At 53.4% G+C, this 12930-nt stretch overlaps 1 protein-coding gene across 4 annotated transcripts in view; it reads left to right on the top strand.

The window, feature by feature from the left end:
- DMXL1 (Dmx like 1) overlaps positions 1-12930 on the top strand; it is a 2287446-nt gene that overhangs the window by 1724138 nt on the left and 550378 nt on the right. For all 4 annotated transcript variants that reach the window (XM_078675553.1, XM_078675555.1, XM_078675552.1 and 1 more), the window contains one exon: positions 1444-1529. In XM_078675553.1, the coding sequence (XP_078531679.1) occupies positions 1444-1529 (86 nt within the window). The remainder of the gene's footprint in view (positions 1-1443; positions 1530-12930) is intronic.

The following is a 12930-nucleotide window of genomic DNA, read 5'->3' on the forward strand; positions in this document are numbered from 1 at the left end:
AGGGAGGGATAAATCAAGTTGCACTTCAAGCATATGGATTGTACGGGATTGGGCCCGACCTCTGGTCCCTCTGATATAGATATTTTAAAGGGTAACCTTCGGCATATTGTTGCAGCTGATTTCAATGGCCGAGATGTCGGGTGATTCAGAGTGAAGTTGTCGTATGGCACAATTAAAGGAGGCTCTCACCCATTGAGTTGGACCTCCAGATGGTCTACTCCCTTGGCTGGGATGAACAAATTAAGAAAACCAGGCCTATGGATTGGCTCTAAGGACCATTTTTATTGAAAAAGGCATACGTCATGGGCGTCCACAAGGGTTGTCCAGTCAGACAATGAGAGCTTAGACCGAAGTCCTGCAACATTCCATGAAATCATAGATAAGTTGTTAATATCCAGTTGTTGGATGGCCATATCAAAGGTGATGGAACTTAAAGGTATATTCATTGGCAGGTTGTGGGGGAAATTAAACGTATTCTTGGAAGCTGCATCAAGCAGATTTAGATATGCTGGCCCAAGTAAGAAAGGTCCGGGAGCACCTGAGTATATTAGTAGTCTTTGACTTATTTTCTTTTTTACCTAATAATATAGCAAATAGGCCTCCTGAGAGAGATAGGGATCTCTGGCCACGAAGAATGCCCCAGACCCATATGGGCTCTTTGAGATGGGCAGAAACATGTTGGCCTAGTTTTATGGCGGTGTGAGTCATTATTCTCACTTTCCTTTCTCACAATTTTTAACCTCTCCTGATGCGCCCATCAATAAAGGCAAATACCCGGGATACATTAAGGTATTTTTAATCCACTGACCTGGATCCCTTCACTGTCCAGTAGTTTTTATTTAAGAACTCCCTCCTGAGCCTAGTCCAACAGGAGGTTGAGTCTTCCCTGGAGGTATTATCCTTCCAGGATAAGGAGAGGTTGCTGATAATGAAGCATGACAATTTGTGTGTGAGGCTTCCTCTTCCATAAGGATGACTCCCCCACCACTCCTCCCCCCCACCCCCAGCACTCATATAGTTTGTGACTGTTCTAGTTGGATATTTTGGCTATAACTATTTTTTCTTCAGGCAAGAGTAGAAATTGCGCTTTCTACCCTGATTACCTGCCTGGAGTTTGCTATTTTTCTCTGAGTCAAACAAGCCAATCGGTAATTGTGATACACCTGAAAGTAACCCAGAATGTAAGCCACTTACTTAGTGGTTTAAATCAAGAAACTGGGTCTAGAATAACAGTTACTGAAAGTGGGTTAGACATTTATTGTTTTTTAAAGTTGTCAGATGTATAAATATTCTTCTAATATGCTCATTTGTTCGATCCTTACTTTCAGCCCTGTATAAGCTGTCCCTTAATCATTGTACTAGTGTCCATGTACACCTGTTTTTTTTTTATCTAAACGTATTATTGCACACTTACATTATGTCTAATTATTTTCTGTCTTATAGCTGGTCTTTGATGCGGTTGGCAATGGTGCAGTTGGTTATGCAGAATCTCAAAACGTTCTATCCTCTTGCTGGTCACGACCTTTCAGGTAATACAAATATATAAAACATTAATTCACAAAAATTAAAAAGAAAAAATATATAAAATAGATGTGTTCCATTGGTACACAGCCTCAAATATTGGCCGTACTGATAGGTGTAGCCTTTATTGTGCGAGCACAGACCCACACCCATCTTGCAGTGGTTTTTGTTATAGCTGGACTATGACCATTCCAAGATACTCACATCAGCATTTGCAGCTAACCCTCTTGAAATGTTTTTGTCAAACTAAAAAAAACTTACTGCATGATGATTGACAGTGGCTGTGTGTTCGCACATAGTAGCTATCTTGTAACCATTTTTTGTGCTATATCAATAATTTACGGTTCCAAAATGGATGACAGTGATTTTGAACAATAAAGTAAGAACTAATATTTGTTCATTATGCTTCTCAAATGTTGAAAAGTGAAAGGCCCAGCCAGCAGCATTGGCAATTGCTGTATGTACCCTTGCAAAACAATTGCAAGTAAATAAAGCAGGGAGTGGGTGGCAGGAAGGGAGGTTGGGCGCAGACCATTTGAACGGGGTGGTGGAAGGGGAGGCATGATGAAATATGGCAGAGAGGCAAACAGAGGACAGCGAGCTGGAAAGCAATGCGCTCTCACAGAGTGATAAAAAGAAAATGAAAAAAGTAGTCCCCTCATAGCATTGGATTGATACAACTCATCCAATCAAAAAAATGGAAAAAAGAATTTGTGATGAAAGGCATTGAATAAGGAGCAGGGAACTGAGATATATGGAAAAGAAAGCCTTTCCCAAAGCCCACTTATTGTTTTGTAGACAACGAGTCCTTGACGGCTAAAGCTGTCTGTAGGTGAGACCTGAACAAGAGCTGTAACTTTCAAAACTGTCCTCAGACAATCCTAATCCCTCATGCTCCACAGTGAGAGTCAGCCACAAATGAATAGCCTCTCAGTTCTTTTTTCCTCACTCTTGAAGGTCATAGCACTGAATTGTCTTGTGGTATGCTGTTGGGCGATCTATCAGTCTCTCGTTCCATCTATCTATTGATAGATATAGAATATATAACTTTTGACCTCTTGGGCAGTGTTGGACCCGGCCTCGTGGCGTGGTCCTACCCCTCCCGCATGGCGGGCCCCGGACGACATCGGCCCTCCATCCAGCCCGGGTCGGCCTCGGGCACACCTCTGCACGACCTACAAACCACCAGATCCGCCACCCGGCGGCCCACAACCACTGACACGGCACACTCGGGCCGCCCCAGCATTACCGGTCCGGTGCCCACCCCGGACCCTCATTCCAGGCCCGACACCATCTTGGGCCCATCACGTCACAGACACGTGGTCCCGGCCCAGCCGCGGCCACAGCCCCAGCGAGCCCGCCATCGAGGCACCATGAGCCCTCAGCGTGGTAGAGTGGCCACTCAACCAGAGACAAGGAGAGGGGAGTTTCGATGGCTCTCCAACCGTCCCCGGATGCCTGGTTTCGATCGGTCCCCGGCCTCCCTGAGCGATGGCTCCACCCCCCTGCTGGGTGTCTGGACACCATCATCCCGGCCCCTCTGACCCCCAGGCGAGAGGGTCCGGACTCCAGACCTATATCTGGGCCAGCCCCGGAGTAGGACGGGAGTTGTATCCCGGAGTCGAGAAGCCCTGCTGACGCTGTCGCGGCTGACCCTGAGACGAACTCACCTTGCTGTTCTACCTGGAGCCTGCTGGCGCTGCCGCGGTCCATCTTCGCTTTAACCATCTGGGAGCCTGCTGGCGCTGCCGCGGTCCACATTCGCTGAACCATCTTGGAGCCTGCTGGCGCTGCCGCGGTCCACACTCGCTGAACCATCTTGGAACCTGCTGGCGCTGCCGCGGTCCACACTCGCTGAACCATCTTGGAACCTGCTGGCGCTGCCGCGGTCCACACTCGCTGAACCATCTTGGAGCCTGCTGGCGCTGCCGCGGTCCACACTCGCTGAACCATCTTGGAGCCTGCTGGCGCTGCCGCGGTCCACACTCGCTGAACCATCTTGGAACCTGCTGGCGCTGCCGCGGTCCACACTCGCTGAACCATCTTGGAACCTGCTGGCGCTGCCGCGGTTCACACTCGCTGAACCATCTTGGAGCCTGCTGGCGCTGCCGCGGCCCAACCTTCCGGAACTCCTCAGCTCGAGGATTGAGAGCTGTGCGTAGAGTCTCCTTACAACCCACCATCTATAAGACTGTCCCGCTACCTTGCCCCTTTGTCACGAGACTTTCCAGATCTCGGGATCTGCTGTATATATTGAAACGATACTTATTGCCAGATAAAGATTGAAAACTCTATCTACGTGTGGTGTACATTTGTAGGGGTGTGGTTACTCTGCTGTACGATTCAAGGAGAGGGCCCTCACGTCGTAGGCCCCTCGACATCGCTCGGTCCCTTCTCTGAAGGAGGGGTAGACCTAGGGGTGGTTAGTCAGACACCTTCTGCCTCCCCCGGGTTCGCCTTTCTAACATTGGTGGCAGGCGCTGCGATCCGAGCCAACGCAAAATCGTACAGAGAGTGATCTACCCGCTACGACGGAAAAACACACAGAGACCATGACGACCCAAGGAACCAACCTACCTGCCGAATTCCAGAAAGAGAAGATAGAAGAATACAGCCACAAAGAACTAAAACAATTCTGTAAAGACATGGGCATCGCTACCACTGGCCTGAGCACAAAAGAGGACTTCAAATCGGCCCTACAAGCCTGGGTGGAAACCCGAGACAGACCACCCCAAGAGGAGAATAGCCTGAACGGGCAACAGGAAACCAGCACACCCCCGACGGGGGAAAGAACCGCAACACTAAACGCGGACCTCATCTATGAAGACGCTCGAGAACGAGAGCGCAACTGGCTACACGAATTGGAGCTTGCACGACTCCGGCTAGACGGAGAACTCCAGCTAGCGGAGAAAAAGATAGCCCTCGAGCAACTACGGCTGGAGGGGGATCTAGAAGAGAAACGGAGACAACGTGACCTCAAAGAAAAACGACTAGCATATGAACACGAACGAGGCCTGAGAGAACTAGAAATCAAGGCCCAGATCAACGAAGATAGCGCGGCCGGGGCCAAGACCTCGGCCCCTCCCGTGGACACCAAGGTTCACCTACCGAAAGATGTAGTCAAAGAATACTACAAGAACGATGATATCCAGCAATGGTTCAAAGCCTACGAGGTGGCCATGACCGCCCATCGGGTGCCCCTGAAGGATTGGGGCGCCGGCCTGTGGGGAAAGTTCGTCAACGAAGGGAGGGACGCCCTGCTGGAACTCCCTGACACCGAAATGACCTCCTATGAACACATGAAGACGGCCCTACTCACGCGCTACGGACTCACCCCCGAAATGTACCGGCAGAGGATCCGAGACTGTAAAAAAATCCCCGGTACCACTTGGGTGGAATATGTGAACTTTTTTAGCAGAGCCTTCGAGGGGTGGGTCAAAGGCAGTCAGGTCACTACCTACCAGCAGTTGGTCGACCTTATGTTATGGGAGCACCTCTCCAAGAACTGCTTCATTGAACTACGACAGCACCTCCTCGACATCAAGTTGACCGAGCCGCGAAAGCTAGCGGTTGAAGCAGATCGGTGAGCGAGCAACCGCGTCCACCGGAACACCACAGGAGAATACGGACGAGGGTCCCCGGGGAACCACCGGCCGCGAGGCGGCGGGTCTGGCATCAGCCGAGGCCGAGACCTCCCGCCGGGGTCTTCGCCCGCCTCCTCTACACCAGCCTCCAGCCCGAGGGGGGCCCATCCAGCCCGACCGGGGCCACGCCCCAACGTTACGTGCCACAGATGCCAGCGGCTGGGGCACTATGCCAATGATCCTCTCTGCCCCATGAACCAGCGGCCCGGCACCACCGGGCCCCCCGGTCGACAAATCGCTGCAGCCGCTCTGAGCGAAGAAAAGGATGAAGAAGAAGAGGTCCCTATGGAACCAGAAGAATGGGAGTCCGCGGCCATGTGCCTCGCCTCCCTGGGCGACAAAGACATGATCCCCCGAGACCAGATTCCGATCAACACCCAGAAGTACCGCCAGTGGGTCACCATCATTGGACGCCGGGCCGAGGCTCTCCGTGACACGGGGGCCAGCATAACCACCGTCCGCTGCCATCTGGTGACCCCAGAACAAATCTTGCCCCACGTTCTGTGCCCTGTCCGGTCAGCGGACAATTCCGAGAGCCTGTGCCAGATGGCTCGCATCCCCTTCGAGTGGGGAGGAGTGTCCAGCATGCTGAAAGTCACCGTCCGAGACGATGCGCCGGTGGACTGCCTCCTAGGGAACGACCTGGAAAGTTCCCCCTGGGCACAGATCGAGCGAAGAGAGCATCTGGGGATGCTAGGCCTTCCTGAATGGGTTTGCGTAACGACCCTCTCCATGTCCACCCGGGACGCCGTCCCAACCGAAGACAATCTGCCCGAAGAACCTGAATGGCCGGCACCTCCGCCACCCGCCACTGCCACAGCCGAACCCGAACTGGGGCCGCAGGGCCCCAGCCATGAAGAACTTCCCGAGCTCGGGCCCCTTCCCGAACTAGCCCAGTGGCGCCAAGAAGGGGGCCCCACCCGCGAGCAGTTCCGTCGGGAACAAAAGACATGTCCTTCCCTCGAGGGACTCCGACAACAAGCCGCCACGCAAGCCACAGGAGACTCCTCGGGGTCCCACTGGATCTATTGGGACCAGGACCTCCTGTACAGTGAACAAAAGATCGCCGAGCTGGGGGCCGGCCGAGTGCTAGTCGTCCCCCTCCACTTCAGAGACTTTCTCTTAAACCTGGCACATGATGTGCCCCTCGCCGGGCACCTGGGGCAGGACAAAACCTACAGCCGCCTGGTGACCCACTTTTATTGGCCGAAGATGCGCAGCGATGTGTACAACCACTGCCGAACCTGTCCGACCTGCCAAGCCAGCGGAAAGAGTGGGGGGAAAATCAAGGCCCCGCTCCAACCGTTTCCCGTGGTGACCACTCCCTTCGAGCGAGTAGGGATCGACATCGTGGGGCCCCTGGATCCTCCAACCTCTCAGGGGCACCGCTTCATCCTCGTCCTGGTGGACCATGCCACCCGCTACCCAGAAGCTATCCCCCTCCGGACTATCACAGCCCCCGTAGTGGGTCGGGCGCTAATGGGGATCTTCTCTAGAGTCGGCTTCCCCCGAGAGGTCGTAAGTGATCGGGGCACAAACTTTATATCGAAATATATGCGGTCCCTGTGGCAACAGTGCGGGGTCGCGTATAAGTTCACCACCCCGTATCACCCTCAAGGGAATGGACTAGTGGAGCGATTTAATAGGACCCTGAAAGGAATGATCAAGGGCCTAGAAGAGCCCCTCCGGCGCAAATGGGACGTTCTGCTGCCATGCCTCCTGTTCGCCTACCGGGAGGTACCCCAGAAGTCCCTGGGGTTCAGCCCCTTTGAACTATTATATGGACACCCTGTGCGAGGCCCCCTCAGCCTGGTCAAGGAAGGCTGGGAGCTGGCCGCCTCCGATACTCCGCCCGATGTTTTCCGATACCTCTTGACTCTCCACAACCAGACTCGGAAGTTCCAGGAACTGGCCGAAACCAACCTGAAGGCCAGTCAAGAGGAGATGAAGCGCTGGTATGATGAAAATGCCTCGTCCATTGAATTCGAGCCGGGCCAGCAGTTCTGGGTCATGTCCCCGAGAGACCCCGGCGCCCTCCAGGACAAATGGACGGGGCCCTTCAAAGTGGTGGAGCGCAAGAGCCCCGTCACCTACCTAGTGGACATGGAGTCCCCCCGGAACCCCCTCCGGGTCCTACACGCCAACCGGCTCAAGCCCCACTTTGTCCGCACCGAACTGAGCCTGTTGTTGGCTACCCATGACGGAGCAGAGGACGACTCCGAGCCTCTACCAGACCTCCTGAGCACCTCCGAGAAAGATGGCTCCGTCGAGGGGGTCTCCCTCTCTCCCGCGCTGACACCCAAACAGCGCCAGGACTGCCAGAAACTGCTGGGTCAATTTGCGAACTTATTTTCCCTCACCCCCGGGGTCACCCAGTGGTGTGTTCACGACGTCGACACCGGGGACAGTCCGCCCATGCGGCACCGAGCCTACTGCGTCCCCGACCGAGTCCGGGCCTGCATCCAAGCCGAAGTTTCCAAGATGCTAGCCCTAGGGGTAGTCGAACCCTCAAACAGTCCATGGGCCAGTCCCGTCGTCCTGGTCCCTAAGGCCGCCGCCCCCGGGGTGCCCCCGGAGCTGCGGTTCTGTGTCGACTACCGGGGACTGAATGCCGTCACCAGGACCGACGCCCATCCCATTCCCCGAGCGGATGAACTGATCGATCGCCTGGGAGCTGCCAGGTACCTCAGCACCTTCGACCTCACGGCCGGATACTGGCAAATCGGCCTCACGCCAGGGGCACAAGAACGATCCACTTTCTCGACCCCCGATGGCCACTTCCACTTCAACGTGATGCCCTTCGGCATGAAGAATGCTCCGGCCACCTTCCAGAGACTAGTGAATCGGGTGCTGGCAGGGCTGGAAGAGTTCAGTGCCGCCTATCTGGACGATATTGCGGTGTACAGCCTCTGTTGGGACGAGCACCTGACCCACCTCTGGAAGGTCCTGACGGCCCTCCAACGGGCCGGACTAACAATAAAAGCCAGCAAGTGCCAGATCGGTCAAGGGTCCGTGACCTATCTGGGACACCAAGTGGGGAGCGGCCAAGTGGCTCCCCTTCAACCTAAAATCGACGCCATCCAGGCCTGGGAGCCCCCCGTCACCCAGACTGCCGTCCGAGCCTTCCTGGGGCTCACTGGATACTATCGGCGGTTCATAAAGGACTATGGGAGCATTGTGGGGCCCCTCACAGAACTAACCTCCAAGAGACTACCCCCGAAGGTGCACTGGACCCCCGAGTGCCAAGTAGCCTTTGAGACACTAAAGACTGCCATGTGCACCGCCCCGGTGCTCCAGGCCCCCGACTACAGCCGAGAGTTCATCGTCCAAACTGACGCCTCGGAACACGGCATTGGGGCTGTACTCTCCCAAATGAACTCTGACGGAGTCGACCTTCCTGTGGCCTTCATCAGCCGGCGCCTGCTGGCCCGAGAACAACGATGGAGCACCATCGAGAGGGAAGCATTCGCCGTCGTATGGGCCCTAAAGAAGCTCCGGCCCTACCTCTTCGGCACCCACTTCCGAGTACAGACCGACCACCGGCCCCTGCGGTGGTTGATGCAGATGCGGGGCGAGAACCCGAAGTTGCTGCGTTGGTCCATCTCCCTCCAAGGGATGAACTTCACCATGGAGCATCGCCCTGGCAACGACCACGCCAACGCTGACGGCCTCTCCAGATTCTTCCGCCTTGGCGAGGAGAATCCCCAAGAAGATGGGTGACTCTCCCCTGCCTTCAGCTGGAGGGGACGTGTGTTGGACCCGGCCTCGTGGCGTGGTCCTACCCCTCCCGCATGGCGGGCCCCGGACGACATCGGCCCTCCATCCAGCCCGGGTCGGCCTCGGGCACACCTCTGCACGACCTACAAACCACCAGATCCGCCACCCGGCGGCCCACAACCACTGACACGGCACACTCGGGCCGCCCCAGCATTACCGGTCCGGTGCCCACCCCGGACCCTCATTCCAGGCCCGACGCCATCTTGGGCCCATCACGTCACAGACACGTGGTCCCGGCCCAGCCGCGGCCACGGCCCCAGCGAGCCCGCCATCGAGGCACCAAGAGCCCTCCGGGTGGTAGAGTGGCCACTCAACCAGAGACAAGGAGAGGGGAGTTTCGATGGCTCTCCAACCGTCCCCGGATGCCTGGTTTCGATCGGCCCCCGGCCTCCCTGAGCGATGGCTCCACCCCCCTGCTGGGTGTCTGGACACCATCATCCCGGCCCCTCTGACCCCCAAGCGAGAGGGTCCGGACATCAAAGGACTCCAGACCTATATCTGGGCCAGCCCCGTAGTAGGACGGGAGTTGTATCCCGGAGTCGAGAAGCCCTACTGACGCTGTCGCGGCTGACCCTGAGACGAACTCACCTTGCTGTTCTACCTGGAGCCTGCTGGCGCTGCCGCGGTCCATCTTCGCTGTAACCATCTGGGAGCCTGCTGGGGCTGCCGCGGTCCACATTCGCTGAACCATCTTGGAGCCTGCTGGCGGTGCCGCGGTCCACACTCGCTGAACCATCTTGGAACCTGCTGGCGCTGCCGCGGTCCACACTCGCTGAACCATCTTGGAACCTGCTGGCGCTGCCGCGGTCCACACTCGCTGAACCATCTTGGAGCCTGCTGGCGCTGCCGCGGTCCACACTCGCTGAACCATCTTGGAACCTGCTGGCGCTGCTGCGGTCCACACTCGCTGAACCATCTTGGAACCTGCTGGCGCTGCCGCGGTCCACACTCGCTGAACCATCTTGGAGCCTGCTGGCGCTGCCGCGGTCCACACTCGCTGAACCATCTTGGAACCTGCTGGCGCTGCCGCGGTCCACACTCGCTGAACCATCTTGGACCCTGCTGGCGCTGCCGCGGTCCACACTCGCTGAACCATCTTGGAACCTGCTGGCGCTGCCGCGGTCCACACTCGCTGAACCATCTTGGACCCTGCTGGCGCTGCTGCGGTCCACACTCGCTGAACCATCTTGGAACCTGCTGGCGCTGCCGCGGTCCACACTAGCTTAACCATCTTGGAGCCTGCTGGCGCTGCCGCGGCCCAACCTTCCGGAACTCCCCAGCTCGAGGATTGAGAGCTGTGCGTAGAGTCTCCTTGCAACCGGCCATCTATAAGACTGTCCCGCTACCTTGCCCCTTTGTCACAAGACTTTCCAGATCTCGGGATCTGCTGTATATATTGAAACGATACTTATTGCCAGATAAAGATTGAAAACTCTATCTACATGTGGTGTACATTTGTAGGGGTGTGGTTACTCTGCTGTACGATTCTAGGACAGGGCCCTCACGTCGGAGGCCCCTCGACATCGCTCGGTCCCTTCTCTGAAGGAGGGGTAGACCTAGGGGTGGTCAGTCAGACACCTTCTGCCTCCCCCGGGTTCGCCTTTCTAACAGGCAGATTCGTTTGACATTTGGCAAACTATCAACTCGGCTAGCCAGCTTTTGGTATGCTAAGTTTCATGAAGAGCCATACACAGGAAAAAAATAGGAGGAGGGCGGGGGGGATATTTTAAGATTTAGCCCCTGTACAAAATTATGCTCTTAGCTGAATACAGCATGAATGACTGAAGGGATTTTCACCAAACCTGGCATAAAAGTAGTACTCAAAGTGGGTTTTTTCTTTTTTTGCAAATCAGTTCACTAGTTGTTGAGATGTTAGCATTTAAAATGGGTATATCTCGGTTTAAGTTCTCAAGTCAATCCTGTCAATCCCATTTTTAAATTTTAAGAGAGTGTGCTTGGCTGCATTATGGCTGAAATATTTTTGGGGAATCAGATGATGCAGAAGGAGCGCACCATATCCGAAACTCACAGCCTATTATATGTATTTAATTTGAACCAGGTAATCCATTGTTGTTCCACTTTTGTCAGGAATTTCAAAATCCATACGGAGACATGATTCCAATCTTAAATAATGAGGAAATGCCCAACCAAGCTTGTTTCTACAGCATGATGCAAATCACATTACATCCTGGATAACCGTGATGGTGAACACACAGTGCTTTTCGGGCAAATGGCCCTTTGTCAGGGATACTACAATGTAGAAAAATAGTCCATCAGTAACCCTTATTTCTATGTTTCTTTTAACCAAAATGTTTGTGAAATGTGTTCCTATTTGGTGCTTTTTGTCCATGAGTAATTGTCTCCTTTTAAATGAAAATAAATTGCGGCCAAATTAGCTCCTCCAAGGAGTGCAGGCATTACTGGTAATGCTTCTGTTGCTAACTACTACAAACACTAGATCTGATATAACCACTACTGGTAATTATTCTAAACAAAAGTATTACCAGTGGGAGTAGTTTCGGTATTGACGAATTATAGCGGTATCCTTAGTGGTATTGGTTTTGTTTTATTCAAATTGCCGTGCTACTAGTACTATTATTGCTACTAGCGGTACCTCTACTACTGTTGCTACTGCTACTATGCTATACAGTAAGTTCTCTTGCTTCTTCTATTGCAGGTACTAGAGTTTCTGATTACAAATACTACTTCTGATACTAATATTGCTATGCTGGTACAACTATAGCTACCAATAAATAGTGCAGGACAATGCTATACTTTGGCCCTCATTACAAGTGAAGTCTCAATACTAATTTATTAGTAAGTAACTTTAAGGAGGTTTTAGGCTCTTTGAGATCAATTCATTTAATTTGTGAGCTTTCTCTGCAGTTTTTATTTTGAGGTTTCTTTTACGGCCGTCAGGTAGCACAATTTCTTGTTTAATACGTCAGAATGTTCCTGCTAATGGAGGTATTTTCTGTTATTCTTGAGGTTTTCAGTGATAACATTTCATAAAACGTTGTGTGTCGATTTCATTATTGAACATTGTCATGTAAATCACCATCTTCAGACAATGCTTAACAAGCATTTAAAAATGGATTCGGTTTCGCCTATGTGATTAATGATATTTTTGGGGGGGTTGTAAATGTTAGCTTGGTGAGCAGTTGTGCAATATAATTTACGGAAACTTTGTAAATGTTTTGACCCAACGTAGCACAGGAGAAGTGCCGGGAGTTGGGTGTCGTAACATAGGGCGGAAGGAGTGAAGGGGCTGGGTGACATATCATAGAACCGGAGGAGTGCGGAAGCTGGGTGACATAGTAGAATAAAAGGATTGCGGGGAGGCTGGATAATGTAGACTAGGAGGATTGCGGGGAGGCTGGGGACATAATGTAGAATAGGAGGATTGCGGGGGAGTTGGGTGACATAACATAAAACTGGAGGAGAGCGGGTTAGCTGGGTGACATAATGTAGAATGGGAAGAGTGCAGGGGCTGAGTGACATAACGTAGAATGAGAGGAAAGCGGCGGGCTGGGTGATATAATATTGAACAGGAGTAGCACTGCTGCAAAATTGGCCCCCACCGCTCCAAAACTGGCCCCCACCCTTCCAGCCTCTCGGGGAACCGCCCGATGCCCGCTAGGGCCAGTATGATCCTGGTGTGAGGGGAGCTTGCGTAGCCATGTGTGCAAGGGGTGTTTTGACTGCTGCTTGGCTGTACAAGTGAGGGGAGCTTGCACAACTGCTCTGCAGTACTTGTGTATGAGAGTAGTTTGCTCTGCTGTACTTGTGTGTGAGGGAAGCTTGCACTGCTGCTCTGTGTAATTTGTGTGCGAGGGAAGCTTGAACTAATGTTCTGCTTTATGTACCAGTAAGAACACGAATGTTGTATATGTGCATTGCACCTAGACTTGGAGTTTACAAAGCAACGAATATTAGACTTCAGCACGTCCTATTTTGGCAGATGAGAGGAGGCAGCCAGTGACCATAT

The sequence above is a fragment of the Lissotriton helveticus genome, chromosome 2_1 (assembly GCF_964261635.1).
Source record: "Lissotriton helveticus chromosome 2_1, aLisHel1.1, whole genome shotgun sequence".
In the NCBI taxonomy this organism is placed as follows: Eukaryota; Metazoa; Chordata; class Amphibia; order Caudata; family Salamandridae; genus Lissotriton; species Lissotriton helveticus.